The 27,940-nt window shown below is 48.3% G+C and overlaps 2 protein-coding genes across 4 annotated transcripts; one reads left to right on the forward strand and one right to left on the reverse strand.

The window, feature by feature from the left end:
• Positions 1-420: 420 nt before the first annotated feature.
• On the forward strand, positions 421-9,510 carry LOC125740160 (metalloreductase STEAP2-like). Of its 3 annotated transcripts, XM_049011011.1 has the most exons (6): positions 421-1,242; positions 1,444-1,646; positions 2,539-3,050; positions 4,460-4,987; positions 6,235-6,399; positions 6,931-7,324. In XM_049011011.1, exons 3-6 carry the CDS (start codon positions 2,547-2,549, stop codon positions 7,213-7,215), a joined length of 1,482 nt encoding a protein of 493 aa, XP_048866968.1. In that variant the 5' UTR covers positions 421-1,242; positions 1,444-1,646; positions 2,539-2,546; the 3' UTR covers positions 7,216-7,324. The 3 variants fall into 3 exon arrangements, with proteins under 3 accessions (XP_048866968.1, XP_048866969.1, XP_048866967.1); XM_049011012.1 differs by lacking the exon at positions 6,931-7,324 and adding an exon at positions 9,369-9,510 and having other exon boundaries at positions 421-1,646; XM_049011010.1 differs by having other exon boundaries at positions 421-1,646.
• Positions 8,709-27,940, reverse strand: ankmy1 (ankyrin repeat and MYND domain containing 1). Its single transcript, XM_049010999.1, has 17 exons — positions 27,865-27,940; positions 18,578-18,786; positions 17,656-17,802; positions 17,130-17,575; positions 16,729-16,942; positions 16,463-16,645; positions 15,434-16,377; positions 15,133-15,304; positions 14,415-14,750; positions 14,113-14,220; positions 13,885-14,016; positions 13,674-13,787; positions 13,419-13,584; positions 13,024-13,117; positions 12,834-12,869; positions 12,383-12,537; positions 8,709-9,605 (listed from the first exon to the last, which is right to left on the reverse strand). Exons 2-17 carry the CDS (start codon positions 18,734-18,736, stop codon positions 9,481-9,483), a joined length of 3,531 nt encoding a protein of 1,176 aa, XP_048866956.1. The 5' UTR covers positions 18,737-18,786; positions 27,865-27,940; the 3' UTR covers positions 8,709-9,480.

A 27,940-nucleotide genomic window follows, 5' to 3' on the forward strand; every position in this document is an offset into this window, starting at 1 on the left:
GCCCCCCATCCTGGGTTGTTCCCTGCCTCGTCCCCATTGCTTCCGCGATAGGCTCCGCCCCCCCCCCCCCCCCCGACCCTGTAGGATAAGCGGTTTGGAAAATGGATGGATGGATTCTGAAAGGACTTTTAAGTTTGAAACACAGTGTGTTTGTGGAACACTGCCCTCCTATGGGAAATAACAGCAAACTAATGCATTATTGAAGTACAGGGAGAAAATGCAAAGAGAGTAAACGCTGCAGCCTACAAATGAGACATCCATGAAATGTACTGTACAGTGATGCGATCCTTTTATGATGCGAAGTGTTAGCCGTAAGTGTTTGCAGGAGATCCTGGCAGGTTCTCCGGGATTCTCGCCCTCGTCGCCATTCGCCGGTTTCTCACTTAGGCTCCGCCTCCCGGATCTGGCCACGCCCCTTGTCTTCGGCGCTACTTCCTGTTGGTGCAAAGAAATGGCCGCAGTTCGCACACCTCGAAAGCTTTTGCTTATTGCTTGGATTTATTATTGGATTGTTGTTTGGTTTGATTACGTGTGTATGACTATTATTTTGGTTTTCGGATTCTGATTTCTGGCTTTGCCCTCTAGTACCTTCGCTCTGCTTTGATTTCTTTCCTGGTTTCGTTGATGTCTCGCCTGACTCCTGACTACTCTTTTGCTCGCCCCTTTGGATACTGTTGCTTTGGATTGTGTGTTTACTGTGTGTGTTTGTAACTTGGTGCGTAAAGAGTGACTGCTTTTTTGTTTTTGCGAGACGTGGTGATTTATTGTATGTTTTGGTAAGGAGATAGGTTTAGCCTTGTTGTTTCGTTTCCATTTGTTTTCGGTAAACAAATTGGTTTAGCTTAGTTTGGGTTATGCTCGTTAGATGTGTTTTTGTTTGTTGTTTTGGTCCGTGTCACTCCGGAAGTCTTGCATCTATTGTTGTGAAGTGTCTGTGTATAAAATATATATTTTTAAAAAAGATCCCTTTGTGTCCCGTGTTCCCTTTCCTCCGCCCCCGGTTGTCCTGTTCTTCCTTATTCCCTTTCATTTCTGCTACGCTCCAACCCTAGACTGGACAGTAGCAGAAGTTATCAGTTGATTAATGTTCCCTTTATTTCTGATGTGTTGCGGCACGTTCTGTCTAGCAGTTGTTTCTGTGGCAGTCAAATTCATATCTTAAGATATCAGAATTTGCGTTGCTATGACAAGAAATTGCCGTGCATTTTAATGTTTAATGAATCATGCATTCTCCATATTGAGGTAATTTCCTCTCATAACAGCGCAGAGGCATGTAAAATCAGTAATAATGTAAGCTATTGTGACAAGCAATCCTTTTGTGTATCAGTTATATGCTGTGTCCCTGGATATAATTCTCCTACTTATTATACAGTATTCTGTTAATGTAGCAGGTCGCATCATAATTGCGATTTACAACATTATGATGGGTTTAAATAATTTCAGGCCCCTAGAAATCTGCATAAAATTACCACACCGCCTTCCCACATCTCGGAGCAGATGCGCTTGCAGTTGCTCAGTGATGCGAGGGGTGGCGCTGTGAGCGGTACCCGCGCAGCATCTGCCCACACCGGGGACGTGACCGGGCGCAATGCCGTCGCCTTCTGCATGCTGAGCGATCCAGCCACCAAGGGCAGGGCATCGGCAAGGTAAGGAGGGGGAGGTTGCATTCAGTCCGTTAAACATTTGAAAAAGAAATCGGTGCAGACAGCATTACGAGTCCGCGCCTCGATTAGAAGCGACGTATTAATAAATGAAAATATCGTCTAATGTGCGGGGTCTCTCATTGCCTGTATAATCGGGACCACAAACAAACAAAATACACGCAGTGTTTCTTTTTTGGCGTATGTGCATCTAAATATTATAGCGATCACAAATAATATGCATTTTATTGGTGGATTCGCATCTTTGTAAACGCTTACAGTAACAGGTCCAATAACATGGAAACTAGTAATACGTCAATTGACTTAAAACGTGTCCTTAATGCACAGAGCTCGACATATAATGCGCGTTTTCTGTGAGCTGTAAAAACCACAAGGTTACATCATCGGCAAATATTTCGCTGGCATAATGTATGCAGCGAACAAGGTGCCATTACAGGGTGTAGCAAACATGAACGCCAGCGCGGAGCATCATCCACATTTGAAGAAGTTTCTCCTAAAAAATGCAGAAAAACGCGGTGTTGTTTTATAAAATGCAGAAACGCGATTTCAGCGATTGCTGGCACACCAAAAAAATAAAATGATTTATACAACGAGAACAGGCGGATGCTGATGTTAGGCGCCGGTGTGAGACGCACTGTCATACGCAACAGCATCCTTGGTGAATCCAGAAAGTTAAAAAAATATCTCAGCATGTCACAAAGCCGCTAGTTTTTGTACCAGGAGGCGTCACACTGCTGTCCTTAATCGCCTCTGCCTCTTGCTCTGAGTGGGTATGAAAAATTATAGAAAGATATTTATATACCAAGTTGATAAATTACTCACCCAGCTCTAAATCACAGGTGTGAGTCACTCTTATTTGTACCTTTGTGCTACCCAGAGGACTACATGATGGAGGCCATCTCCATGTTGAGTGGCGGCTCTCCAAGCTCCAAGGACGCGTTCCTCTCCGACTTTACCAAGAACGGGCCCAAGGGGGCGCCAGCGAGACCTGTGGTGGCCATCCTGGGATCGGGAGACTTCGCCCGTGGCCTGGCGCTGCGGCTGCTCCGTTGCGGGTACCGCGTGGCGGTGGGCAGCAGGCAGCCGCGCCGGGCAGCCGACTCCTTCCCGCACGTGGTGGACGTGACGCACCATGAGGACGCCGTCGCCAAGGCTGATGTGGTCTTCCTGGCGGTGCGGAGGGAGCACTACGCCTCACTGTGGGGGCTGCGCCACCTGCTGGCTGCCAAGGTGCTGGTGGACGTCAGCAACAACAGCCGGCCCAACCAGTACCCCGAGTCCAACGCAGAGTACCTGGCCTCGCTCTTCCCCGACTCCCTGGTGGTGAAGGGCTTCAACGTCATCTCCTCCTGGGCCATGCAGTCCGGACCCAGAGAGGCCAGCAGGAAGGTGGGAAACCGTGGGATGGGAGCACGTCCACCATTTTTAATTGGCACTATTGCTAGAATAAGCACTGCCCATCTAGCTTCAGATCATTAATGAGGCATATATATAATTACACAGCACATATTAATACAGCAAGAGACATATAAGGAGTGTATGTGAAATACACCATGTCCAGGGTGAAGCCCAGCCTTGTGCCTGTGTGAGGCTCACCAGCATAAGCAGGAAGATGGAAAGATATAATCTGTAAAAAAAATACTCCAGATATTTGTACTTAATTAGACCATTTGCCTCGAAGATGGATGGATGGATAATTTGCCCATGTTATAGATTAGTTGATACATAACTGGACACGGCATTATAATCAAAGTGATTATGAACTTAAGGTCATGTGCACAGGCGGCTCTTTCATCCTCCACTGTGAATACGGGGCTGTTTGGATGCTCATTCTGAGGTTTTGTAGATTTAATGCTGTCCCAAACGATTATTCTTTAAAGATTAATCTAGTGATTATTTTTTCGATTATTTGGCTAATCTAACAACTATTTTTTCCGATTGATCTCAGGACAAATTTATTAATAAGCAATTATTAGTCATTTAATACAACAATTCACTCTCTCCCTCATACACACAAATCTGAAATTCCCATTAACATTTCAATTTCTCCCATGTGCGAGCCTTTTTGCCACGTGTTTCTCCAGAGGCTCTGCTGGTAGACGCAGCCATGTTGCCTCGTGTGCGGGGAGGGGGGGGGATGGGGTGGAGCGGGTGGCAAATTTGCTTTTTGCAGGGTGGTAGGTGTTGTCTCATTAATATTTATGAGAGAAGTGCTATATGATTGGCCAGTGCATGCCTTACAAAATAGTGCGGCATTGTTGGCACCGGCGATATTAGACAAAACTATATCGGAATTCAGTCTATAATTGATATAATTTTAACGGTGCTAGCAGTGAAACAACTAGCCAGCTTATTAGCGGAATAACTTTGTATTGTAAATGAAAACCATGCTGCAGGTTCGATAAGTAACATGCAGTAGCTTTCGAGTGGTGAAGAGATCATCAGGTGTACAGTAAAGTTCAGTTATTAGCAGACAGATTGTGCGATTCTTAAAAGTGCTCCTGAGGGGATAAAGTACTTTCCCTTGCAATATGTTTAACTTATAACATTGCAATTACGAAACATTTACGTAGTTTTATGGGATGGATGGATGGATGAATGGATGGATAAATACTTTAGAAACCTCTGTAGAGAAATTCATCAGACACTATTTCCATTAAATCTGTGAATCTGATTCTCGATGCTTATGAAACCTTGTGCAGATATAAACAGCACTGACATACAGTGTCACTGGGGTGACAAGTCACATGACATGTCTCCATGGACACTGGGAAACAGCCCCACCCCCATCCCCCCAGGTGTACATTTGTGGCGACTCAGTGGAGGCCCGCGGGCAGGTGCTGGATCTGGCCCGGCGGTTGAACTTCGAGCCGGTGGACATGGGCGCCCTGTGCTCGGCGAGGGACATCGAGGACACGCCACTGCGGCTCTTCAGCGCCTGGCGCGGCCCCGTGTTAGCCGCCGTGGGGCTCTCCGTGCTCTTCTTTGCCTACTCGTTCACCCGCGACGTGCTGCACCCCTACGTACACAGCCGACGCAGCGACTTCTACAAGATCCCCGTGGAGGTGGTGAACCGCACGCTACCGGGCGCCGCGCTCACGCTGCTGGCACTCGCCTACCTGGCCGGCCTGCTGGCCGCCGCCCACCAGCTCTACCACGGCACCAAGTACCGTCGCTTCCCGGCCTGGCTGGAGGGCTGGATGCAGAGCCGCAAGCAGCTGGGCCTGCTGGGCTTCTTCCTGGCCTGTGTTCACGTGCTGTACAGCCTGTGCCTGCCGCTCCGGAGGTCCGAGAGGTACCAGCTGCTGAACACGGCCTTCCAGCAGGTATTGCTGTGCAAGGGGGTGTCATGTTAAATGCGTTAAGTGTTAAACCATATTGCAGCATGGTACACAGCATTAAATCATAACGCAGCGTGGTGCACAGAATTAAATCATATTGCAGCGTGGTACACAGCATTAAACCATATCGCAGCGTGGTGCACAGCATTAAATCATATCGCAGCGTGGTGCACAGCATTAAACCGTATCGCAGTGTGGTGCACAGCATTAAATCATATCGCAGCGTGGTGCACAGCATTAAATCATATCGCAGCATGGTGCACAGCATTAAATCATATCGCAGCGTGGTGCACAGCATTAAATCATATCGCAGCGTGGTGCACAGCATTAAACCGTATCGCAGCGTGGTGCACAGCATTAAACCGTATCGCAGCGTGGTGCACAGCATTAAATCATATCGCAGCGTGGTGCACAGCATTAAATCATAACGCAGCGTGGTGCACAGCATTAAATCGTATCGCAGCGTGGTACACAGCATTAAACCGTATCGCAGCGTGGTGCACAGCATTAAACCGTATCGCAGCGTGGTGCACAGCATTAAACCGTATCGCAGCGTGGTGCACAGCATTAAACCGTATCGCAGCGTGGTGCACAGCATTAAATCGTATCGCAGCGTGGTGCACAGCATTAAATCGTATCGCAGCGTGGTGCACAGCATTAAATCATATCGCAGCGTGGTGCACAGCATTAAATCATATCGCAGCGTGGTGCACAGCATTAAATCATATCGCAGCGTGGTACACAGCATTAAATCATATCGCAGCGTGGTACACAGCATTAAACTATATCTCAGCGTGGTACACGGCATTAAACTGTATCGCAGTGTGATACACGGCATTAAACCGTATCGCAGCGCGGTGCACCGCATTAAACCGTATCGCAGCACGGTACACGGCATTAAAACGTATCGCAGCGCTGTACTCAGCATTAAACCATAGTGTGGTACATGGTGTGAAATTTTATCACACATCAGTACATCATGTGAAGCTGTATCATAGAGGTATATTACATAAAAACATATCATACTACATAACATTACATAATATTATATTGTTCAAACCAATTTACATTATATAGGTTTAATCTCCCCCACGACCCAGTAGGATAAGCAGTTTGGAAAATGAATGGATGGAGGTTTAATCTCTGCGACTGGGGACATTTTCCTAACAGTTCTGCCCAAAATATATGGTAAACGGTTAAGCTGCAAGTTTCACTTACCTTCTCTCCTGCAGGTCCATGCCAATGTGGAGAACTCTTGGAATGAGGAGGAGGTGTGGAGAGTGGAGATGTATATCTCCTTTGGGGTCATGAGCCTGGGCCTGCTCTCCCTGCTGGCCATCACATCCATCCCTTCCGTCAACAGCGCCCTCAACTGGCGGGAATTCAGCTTCATCCAGGTGAGCGTGTGACACGTGTCCTTCGCTGCTGCTGATTGGTTGGCACACTTGCCTTCCGCTGCTGATGATTGGGTAGCTGAGAATCGTGTAATGGACTGTGACGATAGCTGCAGAAAAACATAGGCATTCACAAACCCCACCCACATAAATTACATACACACCTACAAACCCTGCCCACATCAGTGACATAGGCATTACCAAACTCCGCCCACATCTGTCATATATGCATCCGTAATCCCGCTCACATTTGTTATATGCGTCCATAACCCCACCCACATCTATTATACACACTCTGTGACTCCACCCACGTTATGTTATATATGCATTCATAACACCACCCACGTTAAATATTCCCCATTACTCCATCCACATCCATTATATATGCATCCATAACCGTACCCATATCTCTTAAATATGCTTCCATAACCCACCCACGAGTTGCACCCATAAGTTGCACACATAAACCCCACCCCCACGTAAGCAAGTGAGCCTGTCTGACCTGCAGACTAATTCCCCGCCCCCTCTCCCAAGTCGACGCTGGGCTACATCGCCCTGCTCATCGGCACGCTCCACGCGCTGCTCTTCGGCTGGCGCCGGGCCTTCGAGGAGGAGTCGTACCGCTTCTACCTGCCGCCCAGCTTCGCCGTGGCGCTGGCCCTGCCTGTGGTGGTGCTGCTGGGCAAGGGGCTGCTGCTGGTGCCCTGCGTGGCTTGCCGCATGCGCCGTATCCGCCAGGGCTGGGAGGCCTGGAGGCACCGCCGGGGGGGGCTCGGCTCGGCCGCCCACGTGTCCCCAGAGAGGGTCACCATCATGTGAGCGCGCCGCCCGGTCCCCGGCTGCCCGCTCGCCACCACGTGACCACGTTTCACTTTGAGTTTCACGCCATTCACACCCCCGTCTTAGAACCCAACCTCCCCCCCCCCCCCCCCCCGGAAATATCAGCAAGAACCCCTCCAAGAATCCCAGCCCATAATCCATGACCTTGTCCACATGACCTCCCTCATCTTCTCTGATTAACCATGACAACAGGCTAGCGATATGGCCCCCTCCCCCATCTATCACCGGGGAAACCCTGACAGACGTCAGTGCTATCTGCTCCCTCCATGCCTTTGTAAAGAGAGCGAGGAAGAGGCAAACTGAGGAGGGGCCCGTCTCAGTGGGCATGCTGGGAAGGGTGTTCCATTTTAATCTCACCATGTAAACAGCCATGAGCGGCCGGCGCTGCCTTCCCCAAATATGTATAAACGGGAGGACCTGGCTCTTCTGATCCGAGACCTGAAGATCAGGGGGCTGGGGGATGAATTTTACTACCGTTTGTAAGGCCTTCTGGGACAAAGAGACTCACAAAACAAGTTTCCCGCTCCAGCTGAGCTGAATTGCAAAGCCAGAAAAACACAACTACTGCACAAAACTGCGTTAAGCTAATAAGCCGGGTTACAGGTCTTGGGTGGGATGTGGGGGGGTTTGCTCAGTTGTGCTCTCTGCACCTCACAGTAAAATATATAAAGCAACTTCCGACTCAATATGAGAAAATATTTAGACGACTAGGAAACTGGCATCAAGTACTTTTCAAAAATGCTTGTACAAAGTCATGGGCCTCTTAGACCCCGTTGTGGGCGTCTTTTTACATGCCCGCCCAAAATGTTTAGATCCCTTTCGCATTCATTGCATTCGGTGTCAGGGCCACGCTGGTCTCCAGAAAGGCTACTGACTGACCACCAACACACAAGCCGGTCCTGCTGCTGCTTTGCTGCTTGTGGTCCCCGTGCAGAGAGTTTGCAGTGGACGTCGTCAAGCTGGCACCTCCTCCTCCTCCTCCTCCTCATGCGGCCTTTTGTCACTTTTGTCACAGATGAAGTGATTTGTTGTAATGTGTAAAAAAAAAAAAATCACTCACATAGACAGGACAATTGTCACAGGTTACCGTTTTTTCTAAGTAATATAACCATCCTGTGGAGTCAGTGTTTTGTACAGTGACCCAGTGATGCCAATAGTGCCCAGTAATGGACTGTTCAGTCTATCCCACGTGTCGTAAAATGACATCATCAAAATGCGACACCATTCCAGAATGTATTGTGTAGTGCTAATTAGGGATTTTCAAAGGGTCTGTGATAACTGTCAAACATACCACTTCCTAAACTTTTTTTATATTTGTTTTGTTTATTTTATTGCCATGCTTGTGAGGTCAACCATCTGTTATAGATGTGCCTATCCCACAATGCTCTGCCCTTACTCTAATGCCCTGAGCCATCTGCAAATTAGCCAGTGAGTTTCAGTTCATTACTACAGCACATTATTAAAGATGTGGTAAAGCTCTATACTGTTTATTTTTTATAGGGTTGGAAGAAACAAAATAGCCTTTGTTAGTATGCAGAAAGGTCAACCTCAGTCTTACACGCTATAAATGTTATCAAGCACTAGAGAAAACAAATGGTGATATCTACTGCAAAATTCAAGTACTCCTTTAAAGGCACAACAGCAGTTGCAACGCCTCTAAAAGTGAGTAATGATTACTTGTGCATTAACAGACATTTGTGTACCTTTTTTTACCCTAAACAAGAGAGTATACATGTTCTGAAGGCACACAACGCTGTGTATATATACTCCGCCAACTTCATGCCTTTCAGTAAGTATACGGCTAATATTTCAGTGAGTAACGTAGCCCATATGAGCTCAGGTTGTGTATGTCGTTCCAGAGCTTTCGTGACACGCTCAGTACTCACGTTCACTTTCTGTGCATGGCTGTATACTCATATATACACTATATGCCAATTAAAGGCGGTTTGCAGAAAGGTGTAACGTGCGTCACTCTTGCACAAGTTTTTTCGACCAGGCACGACTCACTAGCTGTGACGTGAGCAGAGTGACTTTCCTGCCAGACTGGCACCTCGTGGTAAACGTGAGATCATCCAGAGGGGAAGGAAATTCACTGCACATCTTTCACAGTGTGGCTGTATTGTTATTTTCAGATCACGGCAGTGTTCCAAAGATTCTCTGGAACCTCAGAGTACCCTGATTGCTTTTGCTTCATTGGACGGCCACATGTCATGTGATAAGTCTGATGACTCCCAGAACTGAGTCTCAGATGAAGCTGTAGTTTGCAGTGAGTGGCAGCGATCGCGGGGGATCGGATGGTGACTTCTTCCCCAGAACAGCGTGGGCGATTCTCGATTTGTCCTGTGTGCTGCTCCTGTTTTTCACCCGACCTGTGAAGACAAGACTGATCTTCAGTTACCTGACCCTTGATGATGTGACTCTCTTCTGCCTCTAAAGGCAAACCACTGTGTGTTTTATTAAATCAGTTATATCCAGGGTCATAAAATAAAACTATGACATTTTCATAAACTGACAAAAACTATAAATATTGCTTCCAAAATTTCACAGTACGTCAAATATTAAATACACTGGAAACCACTTACAGTGATCACATCTGTCTGGGTGTAATTGATCATGCGGATGATTATAACCGATTTTTTTTCTTGGTGTCTGAAGCAGATTACCAACTAACTGACATTTGTATATTTATTTCATGACTATAATGTAATAAAATGGACAACATCGCTATTTACAGAATTTTGACGATTTCAGTACAGTACAGCTGCTTCAAATGCTTTTCAAATTATAGTACTGTACAAATTAAATTACTGAACTGTATAATTCAAATATACTATAATGCGGTACTCTAAAATTTAATTGAATATTTATGTATTCATACAGCGCACTTTCACCATGTTACATTATATCAAAACACTTATTGTAGTTTCGCTGCTGCATCTCGGTGGCTCGTTTTTTGGCATTTTATCATAAGCTGTGATGAGTCTACATTTGTCAGAGAGAGAAACACTTTCTTTTTCCCGTCATGTTTTCTGTGCACATAGCATTAGCCTCAGGTAGCTAGTCAGAAGCACACGGGTTACCGCAGGGCAAAGTAGAGCAATCAAATTTTTAAAAAAGAATTCAGTTATTTTCCCATATTTTGTCATGTATAAAAAAGACCCAAAATGAACACTGTAAGCGGACTACTTGATTAGTATATAAGTGAATTATTTAAACAGTATTCGTACAGAAATGATTCTATCCTAAGCTTTTTCATTCGTATAAGTGGTTGATCACTCTAACCATGATCACTATAAAGAGTTTCCACTGTACGGTGGAACCTTGGAATTCAAAGACCTCTTAACTCGACCAACTCGGACAGCGAACGGGTCCGGTTGAATTTTTATTTACTTGTACCTTGACCGAAATATTGGAACTCAACTGTTCCTGTTAAAACTTATATGGGTTCAACTCTACTAATATGGACCTCGAATGGGTTGAACGAAGAAAATGTAACTGCAATTCGACCGAAAACTTGGAACAGGATAAAACGAAACCAACCTACTAAAGCTTGTACGGATCGAGATGCGTCTCTAATGAGCTGACAGAAAGGCAAAGAGACCTACTGCGATACTAACGCCTATGAATCGCTCTGTGTCGCAGTACCTCTCGACTGAGTTTGACGTGCGAAGCTGTGTTTCTGTGTTATTTTTGTGCTTCATGTACAGTACATTTAGTGATAGAGTAATCATTTTCCCTAAGAAATGAAGCAGTGATGGTAGCAAACCATCGAGGAAAGTGGTTTGGGTAACTGTAGAACTTAGAGAGGAAATTATAGCGAGACTTTAAGGTGGTGCACATGTGTCTGCTCTTGGTTCAGAGTGCGGGATTGTCATTGGTTACATCTCTTTTGCTTTTGCATGTGCGTATAAGTTTTATATTGATTGTTAATGCTTTTTATCATTAGGTAGGCAGGTAAGTTTAAACAGGTAATCGTTTGGGGGTCTGGAATGGATTAAACTCATTTACATTATTTCTTAAGGGGAAATTTGACTTTGATGAAAATCGCAACTTGACCAGCCTTCTGGAATGAATTAAAGTGTGTTCCAAGGTACCACTGTACTTTGTTACCATTTATAATACTATTTAAATTGTTGTTTTTCACTGGTCTCCCGCAATGTTACTTGTTCACCATTATAATACCTGGCACGTGGTCATTACCACGTAATGTGTTGTGCGTGTATTCATAAGGGATTCTCTGTGTTCATGGAGGATTCTCTAGAACACATAAAACACCTCTAAAACTTTATTTATCCCTTGAAATAAAATGACTAAAACATAAAAACTAAACAGAAATTTCTTTAAAATACTAATAAAGCCAAAACGGAAACTAAAAATTGATTTCAAACGAAAATTTAAAATAAAAACTAAAATTGCAAAAAATCTAAACTACAACACAGGTTTTGACCCAAATCGGGTCTCTTAGGCTGATTTGTGACAGAATATCTTACTTCAGCTATGCTCAGTTTTGAATAAGTACTCCATCATTGACCTGCCTACTACAAAATCAAAATCACTTAAGCCCTTTTTCTCAATGTCACTGAGTGTAGTTACTGTGTTTTGCCTTCGTAGGACAGTATAGCTCTTGGCTGCATGAGGAGAGATCAGCTGCCACCTTCCAAAGACAGCAGTCAAAGCTAATCCCTGGGATACCCTGAATAACGTGGAATATTTCTGAATCTGCCTTGGCCTGCAGCTGCGCCCTGATGCTCTCTGATGGTTCCTCGTGCCTCAGCTTGAGCTGCCTCTCTGTCGGGTCTGCCTCATCTATCCGCGCGTCGCTGGGTCGCTCTGGAGTCTCAAAGAAAACCCATGGCTGACTTAACCCTTTGTATCCTGACTGCCATTTGTGTAAATGCAGTAAGTGCCATTTAAGGGACTTGGATGCGCCGGCATTCCATTAGGAAAGCACTCTCGTATTCATAAGTCCTGGCACATGTCGGAATCTTACTCTGGTCTTCCAATGAGTTCTCACAGAGGATCCCATCTAACGTCCCTAAGGAAAGCAGGCGGTCGCCCATTGGCTCTTTCGGTCAGAATGGTCCATATGGTCAGTTCCGGGTATATTAACACACTAACAGACACGTCACACGGCGGCGGCTCTGACCCGTGAGGCGGACGCACTCCTCCCGGTGCCTGTTGCCCCAGGACTTCACCTTGCACGCCTCGCTGCAGTAGCTGACCTCCTGGCAGCGGCTGCAGGCTTTCAGGGTCACGCCCACGGAGCGGCCACACTGATAGCAGTAGCTGAACAAGGGCTTCCTGTGGACCGCCACAAGGGGGCAGGTCAGTGCACACAAATGAGTAATACAAACCTACAGACATCTTCAACACCTTGTTAATCTATGACATTGAAAGAAAATGTTGGATGTTATTGACATGTCCTCTTCTGGTCACTTTGGGTATTACACATTCCCACAAAAAAACTTGCAGCACCAGGGGTTTCTCTGTGAAGCTCAGTAATGAGCCTCTTGTTTGCCCTCAGAACAACAAAAGATACCAGGGTGTGACTAACCTGCGTGTCACAGGACACATCACCTGGCTGGAAGTGCAATTACCTGATGTAGGTCTTTGTCTGGGCTCTGCTCCCCGGTCTGTTAGGAGACAAGAAACACTCGTTCACCGGCTGCATATTAGTGTTTAGAATCACAGCAAGTGAAAATACATGTGAAATGGAAAGTAGAAGAATATCAACTAGCCACTAGAGGGAGCACTTGCATAGTATCGAATAAAGAGTATCTGACGTACATGGGGCTTCCCGCTGGGATGACTTCTCCTTGGGACACTTGGGAAGGTTTGGCCCCTGCTCCGATATACAGAAACTTCTGCACTGGACTGACACCTGTAGGGACATATAGTAGCTTTAGCTTGAAAGAGAACAAAAATTATATTAGTTTGCACAGCTAACAGAATTAGTATGACCCCACCCTTCCTGGAACTTGTAGAGCCATAATACCAGCCATATGAAAATAGCCTGTCTGGACAGCTGGCGGAGCCAAAATGGCCCCCATAAAAGCAGGCTGTAAGGTCAGGTAGAGCCAAAATGGCCCCCAGTAAATACATACTGTAGAGTCAGATAGAGCCAATATGGCCACCGTGGTCCCGGAGCAGGAATGCACTTATAGTTAAGGCTAGAGACTCACTGCAGACACCCTGCCTCTGCTCCTCCTCCAGCCGCTGGCGTTCCATCCACACTGTTGTCTGCCTCATCACATCACCCATCTGGTCTAGCAGCTGGCAACGCGAGTCGTACAACTTTCTCTCGGAGAGAGTTAGGGCATGGTATGGTGTGCAAGTGAGACGTCTGTCCTGCGGGGGTGAGGGGGACAGGGTGACTGACCGGGTCTTTGAACCTACTGAACATGTAAAGCAGTCCCCCCCACTCGGTTAAGGGGTACCTGCTGGTAGGAGTAGTGGGCGTAATCCACAGCCGTGCCCATGGCGCTGCTCCTGCCCACGTTCACCTCCACGGGCATCAGGATGTCTGCTCCGGCCCTGACCAGCTTCTCCAGCTGAAGGGGGAGAGAATGGCGGCCAGGTCAGAGAAGGGTCCGGCAGGGACACTCCATAAGCTCGTTCACAGGGGGACAGGGACGACGACTGACACACCAGCCCACTTTTATGCCGCCGCGGCCGCTCCGAGTCGTAGACGATGTTGGCGACGGCACACAAGGCGCTACCCAACTGTCGGGCCAGAGGTAGGTTGGGGTCCGCGCCCCCGGAAAGCAACTCGTCCACAGCCTGAGGGGCGGAGCAGAGGCACACATCTGTTTTGAGTCCTCAGATCCTCCCACTTCATTTGACAGGAAAACCATTGGACAGCTGTGCGTCACTCACCAGGTCGTTACCGCTGGCGATGGCCAATGAGAGGGGAGAGTGGCCACTCCACAGGAGGTCAGTGTTGGCCCTGTGCGCAAGCAGGATGCGGACCACGTCTCGTGTGTGCTGAAACATATGGGCAGCTCAACCAACCGTCTTCAAATACATGTAACTGTCTCCATTGATTTAAATGCCCACATTTTAGTCCCACATTTTTTAATAGCGTCCTTTATTATCAGGCCAAAATTTCATTAGGGTGTGGTGTTCAGGAGCACCCCCTAGCTACAGACGGAGGAATGGCAGGCAGTCTCATAACTTACAGCATGATCTGTGTCTCTCTGGCAAGCTATATGCAGTGCTGTCCTCCCCCCTTCCTCAGGGGGGTCCCTGAGTAGGATGCAGCCCTGAGGTGAGGGTCCAGAGGATCTGGCCATGTTGCTTCTGGATCCAGAGTGCGACCCCCTGGCACTCTGAGGGGCAACAAGTGAGGGGGAGGAGCCTGGTCGCCCAGCCACATCGTCCAGCTCGAAGACCTCATCGACGTCCTGTGCCCTGACATCGGGGTCAGCAGCAGTGGCAAGCAGCAGCTCCATGATCTGGGGTCCCTCAGGCCCCGGCAGGCCGGCCGCCACGTGCAGAGGGTACAGGCCTTTGCGCTGGAGAGTCAGGGTGCGTCAGTGCAGCTTAGCCCCAGCAGGTGGGGCAGTGGTTAAGGTCCGAAAGATCAAGGGTTCAGGAATCTAAGGCAGCCTTCCTTTAAACAAGGCAACTAGATTACCAAAACTCATCCATCTTACAAATAACATTTTAAAAAGTATCCATAACATTTACAGTATTCATTCTGGAGAATAATTTAAGTAAATGAACCAGAATATGAAATGGGGAACATTCTAGACACAAGCTGAGCTCTTTGGTAACACCACTTGATAAACTGCAGTCAGGTGACGGCTATCTTTAACAGACCAGCTGCCCTGATTGGCTGAACTTGGGCACACGGGTGTTACGTTCACCAAAGCCGCGGCGAGGCAGTTCAGGCACCTCAGGTGGCAACGGGATGTCAGTGCGGGCCCCGCCCTCCAGGAGGCGCCGCACACCCTGCACATGGCCAGCTTTGATGGCCAGGAACAGGGCGGGCACAGGGACCCTGCAGGCATTGGGGTCAGCCCCCCTGGCCAGTAGCAGTTCGATGGTGGCCCACAGTTCCCTGTGTCTGCTCGGGGAAGAGGCAGGTGGGACCGATTTTAGGATAATCTGATATTGAGCTGTGCTTTGGTCTGTGATTTATTATTGTTTCACTATGACTGGCAGTTAAGTAAGCATGGAAATTGCCCCCACTCACTCCATCTTCATGCGGGCCATCCTCCACACAGTCTCCTCTGCATTGCCCAGGTCAGCATGGCTCAGCCCCTCCGCAGTCTTCTGGAAGGCCTCCTCCGTCACATGGACGTGGAAGCTGGCCATGGACTGCATGGACTCGAAATCGTCGTCATCTGTCTCACTCCCCCCCTCCATCCCAGTGGCACGGGCCCAGGGTACGGACCCCACGGAGACATTGCCATCCAGCACCCGGATGGAGCGGCCCACCTGCCCATTGGACCAGCACGGGGCGGCTGGTGTGGGACCGTGCTTCAGGTTCACATGCTCGTGGAGGGTGACCTCACCACTAGGCTCAGTGACATCACGGAGGTGAATTTTGCCACTGCAGTCTGCCCCGATATCGTGGTCGACCTGGTCACTTAGATCAATCACGTTGTCGGGGTTGACATTTCTGCCAGGGTCAACCTCATTATCACGGTCAATGTTGCTGCCAAGGTCGACTGCATTATCTGGGTCAAAGTTGCTGCCAAGGTCAACCACATTTTCACAGTCGATCTTGCTGCCAGGGTCAATCTCTTTATCACGGTCAATGTTGCTGCCAGGGTCAACTGCATTATCTGGGTCAAAGTTGCTGCCGAGGTCAACCACATTTTCACAGTCGATCTTGCTGCCAGGATCTACTGTATTATCATGGTTGACTGCATTTACACGGTCGACGTCACTGCCAAGATCGACCACATTTTCACAATCAATCTCACTGCCAGTGCTGACAGCATCAACATGATTGATCTCATATCTACCAGTGCCTCTAAAGTCCTTTATATGGTCCATTTCGCCAGTGTGATCGATCTTACTACTGCCCCCAGTGGTTGGGACACATTTCTCAGGTTCTGATTGGCTAATGGTGGCAGCCCCCATGACTTTTCCCTCAAACGTGAAGGAGGAACCGTCACTGTCTGGGAAATCCTGCAGAAAAGGTAGAGGGGGTGCCATTTCGTGAAGGACTGATGGACATTAAGACCCCCCCGCTCTCCGAAGGATGTGGCCATACCTCCATCAGTGCCGGAGAGGGTCCCCTGTTGGGGGGGCGCTCGGCTAAGGTCTCAGTCAGCGTGTGGACGGGGTAGTAAAGCAGGAGGCATGACGCCAAGGCTGACACGCCCTCGTCGCTCAGCTTGTTCACGTCCGCGCCGCTGTCCAGCAGCATATGGATGACATCACGGTGACAATTCACCTGCAGGGAGGAGAGGTGTAACCCCATCTTGGTCTGTTGTCTCAGCCACGCCATAAGAACACATGATCGCACTGTTCCCTTACCGCGGCAGCGAGAATGGCCGTGTGACCGCGGGCGTCAGCCACGTCGGGGTGCACCGCGTCCCGCAGGGCCCTAGAAACGCTCTGGCAGTCCCCCTGCGCCGCCCCGACAATGAGATGTTCCGCACTCTCCTCCCGGGGCCCCTTGGTGCTGAATTGCTCCCGGGCCCCTGCCAGGACAGCGGCCACATCCCAGTCTTGGGCCACCGCTTCAAACCTATGCCAGCAAGGAGAGGGGGAGGGCAGTGAGAGACCAGCCAGAATACCACAGCTTGGCAGTCCAGGCAGGTAACTGCTATTGGACCTGCACGGTTTGATCTAACTTTGGTTTTTTGCCTCTGATCTTACTTGTGTCTGTGGGCCCCCATGTCAGTTACCTGTGGTCATACGAGTGGTACTCCTACCTGTGTCTATGCACGTGCTCCTGAATCCTCTGCTCGAGCGGCAGTGTGGGGTCATCATCCGGCTCCCCGCCCCTTCCCCCGAAAAAGAGGCGGTTCAGCTCGGCACGCAGGCACCTCAACAGGGGCAGGTGGTCCGAGTCCACGGAGTAGCCCAGCAGCCCGGGGGGCAAGACAAAGCGAGTGTCTCCCAGCATCTGGCCGGATGGGAGGGCAGGGTCTGCGCAGGGGAGCTCTCTGCCCCCATGCCTGGGTACTGCGGAGTCCAAGGCAGCCACCCCCCCTCCGAGCAGAGCCACATGCCCTGGAAAGTCACTCAGCGTGACGCCGCCCGGCAGGTGCCGGTACAGCCTGATCAGTCTGTCCTGGTGCCACAGCCCCACATCCTGCCGGCCGTCCGGGTAGGTGGCCACACCCGGGCCGAACCGCTGGCCGCTGTGATACAGGCCCTGCGAAGTGGGGGGGGGGGGGGCAGGTCAGTGCAGTACTGTCACACTGCCGTCATCAACAAGCCCAGCCTCCAATCTACCTGGAATACGGTGCCGTTTGGGAATTCCTGGATACCGTAGCCTTCCCTCTGGTTCAGGTAGAACTTCCCTACAAACCTGGCCCCTCCCGGCCAGGAGAACACGCCTTCCCCATGGCGGCAGTCCCTGTAGAAGGAGCCCTCGTAGACCTCGAGTTTAAAAACATGGATCTCTATTTTTTTTTAACAAAACACAGACATGGTAAACATCTTCAACTAGCTCTTCAACCATCTGCCAAAGCTCCCCGCTGACTACATGCTAGTAAAAACAGCACAGCTCTGTTTGACTCCATTTTTCAAATTCGATTCCAGTCTGTAAACTGAATCGGCTCAGCCTTTTACACTCACATTTACCACATACCTGGAAGCATTCAAATAAGATGAATCTTGACTTATTAACGTCATTAAGTCAGATAGCAGATGATCAGACATCGTGGTTGCACGTGTAAACCTGCCCCGAAACAAAATGTATTGTGGACACCCCCCAGGACAGCGACGGGGAAGGATGCACAGCGACAGGTGCGCAAGATCTTCAGCGGTCCAGGCTACTCGCTGATAGCGCCGGCGCATGCGCAGTCCCGACATTACATCTCCTATTTCTGCGGTTTTGATTCTTATTTATTTTAGTTTTAAGAAATCTAGTGTGCTTGTTAGTGTCAAATAGTTCCATCATTCTCCAGTCCGACGGTCACCATGAACAACCGAGTTACGACTGGATAACAGTAATTTAACCGTCCCCAGGGGGTAACTTTTTCATAAAACCTTAATTCCAACGTAGAAGAAAGTACACACCAACGAAGAAAATTGCTATCGTCGTTTTCATATCATTCGTGCATGTAGGCCTATATAAAGACGCAAAACGTGTAATGCATGTAATATAGGTTTACCGTACATTATACAAAAACGTGTCCCTAGTTGCACACACCTCTCCGTTGGGCCAGGTGAAGACCCCGATGCCTTGTTTCAGTCCTTCCACGAACTGTCCCTCGTACCTGCAGCCGTCCGGCCACACCTGGACCCCTCTGCCGTTTGTCCGTCCTGCAGGCTCCGTCTGGCCGGCGGATCCCCCCGCCGACTCCGGCATCCTGAGCTGGCTTACGGACCCTAAAAAGCGACGCGTCGGATGGGACAGTCCTAAGCGCCGACAAAACACGGCAAAAGCGTAAAGGGAGCGACGAACCAAGAGCAAGCGAATAAAGGATGAGCTGAAATTCGCAGGTGCTGGCAGCTCGGAGCTCCAGATTCGCCTGGGGAAAGTTTGGTGCGTCGGTAACTCGGGACGCGGACTCAGACGCGCCCTCCCAGCTAGGGGCTGTTGCTGGGGGCGTGCTTTAGTATATTTACTGCCTATTCTTACTGATGCTGGATCTGCGGGGTCGAAAACAAATGCCAGAATCCGCCAGTAAAGTGTGTAAATGGCTGTCAGTGGTCTTCCTCCAAACTGAATGTTGTTCGTTTGAACGCAAACGATTCCAAATGTAGCCTCTTCCCGTTAAAACACACATTCATTTAGTGCGAAAACGTATATGTAGGCATACTTGTAACTTTGTATTGTGCTAACGCTTTGTCGAATTAATGCAGTGTGGCAATAATCTGATTTTCTACAAAACAAACTGCCCAGGAACAAACTAGGTAGCAATCGATAAAGTTATACTAATAAACTAAGTCAGTGCACGCAATTATTTAACATACATTTAACGTATTTTACAACTGAAACATTGTAACTTAACGTTAATCCTTCTTTAAAAAAACGGATAAAAAGACAGCGAAGAACTCCGCTCTAACTGTGCTGCTGTGGATGTGCTGCGTCGTCACAAGAGGGCACCAGAGCAAAGGGAAAACGGGCGTCCCATTTTATTCGTTTGTATATACAGTACTGCATTGCCAAAGGTATTGGGACACCTGCCTTTATACACACATAAACTTTAATAACATCCCATTCTTACACATAGGCTTTAATATGGAGTTGGCCCACCCTTCTCAGCTATAACAGCTTCAACTCTTCTGGGAAGGCTGTCCACAAGGTTTAGGAGTGTGTTTTTGGGAATGTTTGACCATCCTTCCAGGAGAGCATTTGTGAGGTCAGGCACTGATGTTGGATGTGAAGGCCTGGTTCAATTCATGCCAAAGGTGTTCTGTCGGGTTGAGGTCAGGGCTCTACGCAGGCCAGTCAAGTTCCTCCACACCAGACTCGCTCATCCATGTCCTTATGGACCTTGCTTTGTTCACTGGTACACAGTCATGTTAGAACAGGAAGGGGCCATCCCCAAACTGTTCCCACAAACTTGTCCAAGCATGAAGTTGTCCAAATGGCTTTGAATGCTGCAGTATTAAGAGTTCCTTTCACTGGAACTAAGGGGCCAACCCCAACCCCTGAAAAGCTACACCATAATGCCCCCTCCACCAAACTTTATACTTGGTACAATACGGTCAGGCAAGTACTGTTCACCTGACAACTGCCAAACCTAGACTCATCCATCAGATTTCCAGACAGGGAAACGTGATTTGTCGCTCCAGAGAACGCATCTCCACTGCTCTAGAGTCCAGTGGCGGCGTGCTTTACACCACTGCATCCGATGCACTTGGTGATGTAAGGCTTGGATGCAGCTGCTCGGCCATGGAAACCCATTCCACGAAGTTCTCTACACACTGTTCTTGAGCTAATCTAAAGGCAACATGAAGTTCGAGGGTCTGTAGTTAATGACTCTGCAGACAGTTGGTGACTTCTGCACACTGTGTACCTCAGCATGCATTATCTCTGTTCTGTGATTTTACGTGACTTACCACTTCATGGCTGAGTCGCTGTTGTTCCCTATTGCTTCCACTTTGTTATTATACCAGTAGCAATTCACTGAGCTCCTGAGAGTGACCCATTCTTTGGCAAATGTCTGTAGAAGCAGTCTGCATGTCTAGGTGCTCGATTTTATACACCTGTGGCTATGGCAGTGATTGAACACCTGTATTCAATCATTTAGAGGGGTGTCCCAATACTTTTGGTAATATAGTGTGTGTACATTTACTTTAATTACATTTGCCTTATTTATCAGCCGGTTTTGTCTGAAGCGACACCGAAGTGAAGCATATAGCACATTACAAACATACAGATGTCAAGGACTCAACTAGGCAAAAGTCAAAGTTGGGGTTGAAAGTCATTCCAGTGACCATGGATTTCTGAGCCAACACTGATTTTCGATCTTAGCAAAATATTTGATAATATTTGAAAATATTTGGCGTAAAGTTATATTGTCAATGTGGCAGCTTGACATGAGATAAATTTAAATATTTTCTCGACAATTTAAAAAAAATAAATGCATATTAAAATAGGTGTGTGATGCATGTTAGAGACTATGAGAGGGACCAGACAGGCTAAGCCGGTGATTCCCTGGGGCCCCCGAGGCGGCCGATGACATCATACACTGAAGCGACAAATCTGCTTTATTTAGGTATTCTGTTTGTCACAGGGGGCGGCATGGTGGTGCAGTGGTTAGCACTGTCGCCTCACACCTCTGGGACCCGGGTTCGAGTCTCCGCCTGGGTCACATGTGTGCGGAGTTTGCATGTTCTCCCCATGTCGTCGTGGGGTTTCCTCCGGGTACTCCGGTTTCCCCCCACGGTCCAAAAACATGCTGAGGCTAATTGGAGTTGCTAAATTGCCCATAGGTGTGCATGTGTGAGTGAATGGTGTGTGAGTGTGCCCTGCGATAGGCTGGCCCCCCATCCTGGGTTGTTCCCTGCCTCGTGCCCATTGCTTCCGGGATAGGCTCCGGACCCCCCGCGACCCAATAGGATAAGCGGTTTGGAAAATGGATGGATGGATGGATGTTTGTCACAGTAAAGTGAAAATAAATTAATTGCATTTATTACATTTTCTTTGTTAATATACTAATTCAGACTTCACGCTAAATAATTGGTCATAAATTTTACTGTCAGGTGGGTGCGTTGAAATCTCCCCAGAGTTTTTTCGCCAATTTGTACCTTTGCTTGTCACCGGGGCTGCACCCTCAGGAGTCTGCCAATTTACCTGCAGGTAAAATGTACCTTTTAAGGTACAAATGGACTCCCCAAGGTACAAATAGTGTTGATGTACAATGAATGGTACAAAAATGTTCCTCGGTGCCCATGTCAGTCCCTTAAAAGGTGCGTTAACCCTTAAGGGTACACCCCCAGTGACAGCAAAGGTACAACTTGTTACCCTTTATTCCTTAGAGTATAGGCCCCCAGGGTCCATAGAATCACCCCCAGAGACCACATACCGAGGGGCTAGAATATGCTTTTCTTACAGAGAAAGCCCTGTGTTTAATTAAGCGTCTGGCCGCGTGGGTGGACTGTGTGCCACTACTCCACTAGATGGCAGTAGACGATAGCTCATTTCAAGTGTAACCCGATAGTGGCATGTCCTGGGCACCGAATAAAATGAGAGGGCCTGTTTTATTATCGTTATATTACACAGTGATTAAGAGTCCGTAGATAAGCTGTGAGTCAGAGCATCCACAGAGAGAGGAACAGGGGCCCTTATGCCTGAGTCTGCCTTTTAAAGCATAGATTTGGAGTGCTAGTTTACATTAGCATGTGTAGTAATGGCAAGGTGGAGCAGAAGCTACAACCCAGTCCCCCCGCATTATACACACTAAACCCACATCTATGTTTTCAGTTTTCACAAGGAGAATGATCTCAGTAGCTACGCTTAACTATATCGGTCAGCAGAGTGATGTAACTCGCTGCAATGCAGCAAAACTCACATTGCAGCCTTACATTTTTGAATGTTTTATTTTCCGTGCCTCTTTTTACAGTCGGACCACACATTTCAGCAAAAACAAATAAATAAATCAAGAGCCAATTTTTTCATTAATTATGTCAACCGGCATATAAAAATAAAAACGAATGCCCATTTTGGTTTATTATTCTGGGTATCTAATTTTCCATTTGCTTTACAAGACAAGTTAGGAACCCAACACTTTATCTGATATACTGGCTACAGTCCAGTGCTGATGCAAACCTGCGAAGTCCTGCACGAAACCCCAAAGTAAATTTCTCGTACAATAACTAAGCACTCGGCGATAAATAAACGATTCGGATTCCGATTGCGATAAAATGTAGGAGCGCAAGCCAACGCGAAGGACATCAAATGATCTTTCCCTCCGTCAGCGGCCTTACACACATCCACCCTGTGGTCTCACTTTCCCAGGCACGCTGAAGTTCATGTTCCGTTACTGGCGGAATCAACACCCAATCAAATGCTTGGTATAGCATCACGTGATCTGCACTGTGTAAAGCAGTCAGTGCTCTTGGGGAGGGCACATTTTGTTTTTATTTATAGCAAACATAGGCAGTCCAAATTACCCAGTCTTAAAGTTTATGTCCTAAAGTACTTCTTTAACAGCACTGCCCTCTATGTCACCGGGTGGATTTATGACTTTGACACCCAGATGGCTAACTACTATGCCCCCTGCTGGCCTAGCAGCAGTTAGAATATGGGTGGGTTACCATGAAGACGGTTTACTCATCAGCACGGCACTGGGACAGACTAACATCACACCGGTCACACCAGAAGCAGATGAAACCATCTTGAGGCACTGAGGATTTCTGCATTGCTTAATAACAGATCTTCAGATAGCCTCATTCCCCAGCCCCGTGCTTGACCTGCCCTTACAGACAGCTCACCTGCTTCGGAGGCACGAGATCAAACCTGGATCAAATGTCTCGCGACATGTTTTTATCTGCCCCACATATCTAGAAAAACGATGCCGCTTTTTTGAGAGACCCCCTGCTAGGGGACCAGTAGCCCCACCGCAGAAATGAGCAGCGACGTTTAGACTGTGAATCTACTTGTATTTGGGTCTGGCAAAACTTATAATGAGTGAATAATAATAATAATAATAATATAATGGCAGGCATTCGCAGTGATGATGATAAAAGTAAACAAAAAAGACAGCAAACAGAAAGCCCTAATTTTAAAGCTCTGTACTGTCAAACCCTATAAAGGGGACACGCCTCATACTCCGTAACTCCAAATGCTCTCAGCTGACCCACTTAATCTCCATTGAGGATAGAAGCCAGTTCAGGGTCAGCCAGGTTTTATCGCCTGAGGTGCTTTTTGGCTCACACCCAGCATCTGCGGATCTACCGAGGTTTCGAAGGGGCTTTTTTGTTGCCTGCTGTCAACTAGCCTCTATTTAACCCAATGACGCGATTGCGTATCTCACCTCTGAAGCTCCTTGTCAGTCTCCCCAGGCCATTGGCGTTTACACATAACCCCAAGACCTGCACTTGCCCTTACTGACTGTAGCTTGGAAGCTGCAGTCGTATCTGTCTACAGCTGTTCAGTCAATTTGTTTCCGAAGACGATAGGGAAAATACTACTGCGCTTTAAAGATTATTATTGCATAAAAAATAAAATTAAAAAAAATCATGGTTCATTCTGTATATTGGGCGGAGTCTTTGTTTGACGTGTGATTTTAATAGACCAATGAGAGTCTTCTCGGGTGACTGTTAGCCAATCAGTGCCGACATGAACAAATCAAACACCGACCACGATAATTTAGGCTTAAAATAAATACATTTTATATCTATTTTTCGAATGTAAAACAATCCCCTTTAGGGATGCTCTTAGTTGCTCGCGATTGAGGATTTTATTTTTTTGAGCAAAAAAATATTGCCGTATATTGCCATTTCATCGTTACACAAAGATAATTTGAAACTTAAATAAACTGGATGAAGTCACCTAAACAGTAGGTTAGGCTGCTAATCATTTGTAAAAAAATCCGTTAATTTTACTTTTGAGATTTATTGAGCAAATTTTTGAAAATTCTAGATAGTGAAAAAAATAAACATGCACAACTGAAAGCTTCTCATTTGAGAAAATGCTTTGCAACTGCAAGGCAAAGCACATTAAGCGCAGAAGGAACGAATCTTTCTGATGCAAGTGGGATGGGACATGAAACGGGACAAGTAAGGGATTTAGAAACATTATAGCGAGTCCTTGCCGCGAAGTTTGTGGAAACGCATTTGCACAACTGACGGCTAATTGCTTTTCTAATTACCGCTAATGGCGGAGAAGCCGCACCTGGAGGTAAAGATCGTGGCTGTGGATGATGCGGGCAGACGCACGCACGCGCGCGCGCGCACGCACACGCATATACACACGTTTCTCGTGCGGTGTGCAGTGCGGTGATGAAAACATCAAGACGCGTATGAATTTATTAAAAAGAAAAACAAACAAACATAACTGTAGCAATAATAACTAGCTTAGAGGGAAACTCCATGAAGCAGAATTATAAATGCAGGAGGTTTTAAATGTCCAGTTTAAGTCCAGTCATGACGGCCCAGCTCCTCCCATTTCCTGATTTGCTTTCACGGCCAGGTGCAGCCCCACGCAAGACCCCCCCTTCTTTATCCTTCTCTGTTTGTCCTATGGGGATGCCATGCCATACAGCTGAGAGACACATGGATGTTAAATGTGCAGTGATATAAAATGAGATTCGCAGATATTAGACGGGCACATTAATCCCCAGCTCTCAGAATAAAGTCATCCTTCTGTAGGAGGAGCTTGTCCATGTCTGCTTCCGCCTTGTAGAAAAACTCCATGCTGCGCTGCAGGTCCTGCAGCTCCTGGATCTTGACAGCGAGCTGGCCAGCGACCGCAGCTGACTCGCAGGGACGGTGGACGACGGTATGGGTGATGTTCAGCGGAGGTTCCAGGCTGAGGAGCCCCAGAGCACCAGGCTGGGCGGGTGTCTCGTGGATGGTCCGCCGGAGGTGCTCAGAGTATTTCTGTATCAGTACTGGGAGACCAGAGCGGTAGGAGACGGCGAGTGAGAGGGCGGAGCCCTGTTGGGCAGCGCGCAGACGCACCAAGTGCACGCGCATGTGCAGGTGTAGGGCGGCGCCGTTGAGCCACTGCTTGACAGAGGGCGACACCAGGTAACCCTCGGATGTCATGACATCATAGCGATCGGCCAGCTCGCGGGTCAGCAGGCGCTCGCAGCGCTCCGTCAGCTCCCGCATGCGGCCTGCGTCGCCCACCACCCGTGGCACCAGCTTCAGGTACTCGCTGACGATAGGTCCCACTTCTGACGTGTGGTCGGCACCAAAGATGCGTCGGATTGGGTCCTCCGCCATGGCCCCGCCCCCCGCCGCCTGCAGTGCTAGCGCCTCGAACAGCAGCGCCAGCGCCAGTGCCACCACTCCCACCCCCCCTGACTGCACACGGCCGCCCTCCCCGAATGTAGAAGCCAGGTCGTGCCGGAATGCCGATACCTGAGGGTCGGTGAGGGTGGCCTCCAGGGAGGCGTAGTGCTGGTTGAGGGCAGCAGCAGAGTCCAGTGACAGGTAGGTGGTGAGCGTGTGGTCCAGTGTGACGTCTGGGAGCACACTGGCGTTCCTGGCCACTGCGAACAGCTCGTCCACCACCCCTGGGGACGGATTGCAGCCGATGTTCCCCATCATAAAATCCTGGCTGCTTGCCGTCCGGGCTCTTCCTCCTTCTGCTGACAGTCTTTGCTCACTGTCCCCTCCCCCCACCCTACTTTCGTTTATCTTCTTTCTGTCCAGTTCTGTCACGTCTCCCCTCTTTCTCTCATGGTCCGCTCGTTCTGTTCTCGGCGCCCCTTTGCGTCCTCTAAACCACGGGGGACCCGTGATCCAGTGCTGTTATGGGCTGCAGGGCAGTGGACCCTGCTGGGTAAATATTTGCGTAGGACTGAGCACATGGTGCAATCAACTGCCGGACAAACAGAGAGGGAGAGAAAGCTCTGGAAAGTGGGGTCATTGTCCCTTGTGACCCATCACACACACTCCTCTTGTTTCTGTCCTACTTGTTCTGTTTTTTGGAGACACTTGAGGGAGTAGATTGTAAGCCCCCCCCCCCCCCCCCGAGGTGAAGAGATGTTGTGTGGACTGCTCACACTTGGTACAGAACTGGTTCCGGGAAGCTTCCGTTAGATGTGTAGGAATGGTCTAGAACATTTCACCTGACCTGACTTTTAGTGAGTCAACAATAAAATGGCTGATTTGTCACTTTGTAATGCATCTGCTTTTGACACAGTTGCGTAATTTGCATCTATCGTCTATATTCCAGTGGCAGTACTTTCCAGTGCGCTCCTCAGGATGCGATCCGATACCCTCCCAGAAACCTTGAGGAATCTACAGCTGCATCTGCTTTCAGGCCCCCCCCCCGGCACGTCGGAATGTGCTGCTCAGCCTGTATCTGCACGTGTGCGGTCATAAGCATCTCGGTCTCCTGTGTGTGTATTTACACACGCGTGTGCCTCCCCCATCCTCCTAACGCTCACCTGCAAAGTGAGTGCAAACGTCTCTAATCAAAATTCTGCCCCCGTCTCTACTTAATGGATGGCTGTGATATCGTGTCCCTGTATTCCCGGGCATGCTAGCACACCCTGTGTGGGGAGAGCAGTGAATTCTACACCTGTTTTATTTGTTTTATGGTTTAATACGGTTTAAGACGGACGTTTACTGTGTATCATCTCAGACGAGCTGATTTCACTTCAGGGCAATCCGTCTTCCTCTAGCGAGGGAGGTACTGATCTCTAACACTCTCCTCCATCATGCTTAATAACGTTTTCATTTATTCATGACAGAAGGGGAAATGGGCTCTGAACTTCCATAGGTGAGGTACACACAACTGAGGTTGACCCCCTCCTCCCCCCGCCACCATACCACCAGAACTCCCCCCCCCCCCCCACCACCACCTAGGAATGACATTAAGGGAGAGAGCTGATGATTTATTCACGACGTGGTATTAAAAGGAATCGCTCTCCCTGTCTCTCTCTCTCTGTCTCTCGTGTGTGTGGTCGGGCGATTTATGAACAAGCACTTTGACCCGGGCTGCAGGGTGAGATGATCCTTAAACAAACAAATGTCAAACGAAAGTCAGACAAATGTCAGATGAACATCAAACGAACAACACCTTTTTTTGCCACTTTTGGAGTGGCGGTACAGTGCACCTGCAACCTGAGAGGCGATGGAGGGTCGGCTTCTGGATCTTAAGGGACACATCTGACCCAGCCTAAGCAACACACTTCAATAAAAACATAAAATCTCCCCCCCACACTTTGTGCAGATACCTACACAAACAAATCATAATTTAACCTGCCGGTGGAAGCGTTTAAATGTCTATTTTATGCGTGTGCTTTTCGTTTGCTGGTAGTTTCCCGAGGCCCCTGTAATGCTGCCGTTATTCACTCTGACTCTTACCTTGTGAATGGCCCTCTTGTTTCAGTTTCACTCTTTTGCTTCCTTCCTTTGTCGTTTAATCATTCTGCTCCCTTCT

The sequence above is a fragment of the Brienomyrus brachyistius genome, chromosome 4 (assembly GCF_023856365.1).
Source record: "Brienomyrus brachyistius isolate T26 chromosome 4, BBRACH_0.4, whole genome shotgun sequence".
NCBI lineage: Eukaryota > Metazoa > Chordata > Actinopteri > Osteoglossiformes > Mormyridae > Brienomyrus > Brienomyrus brachyistius.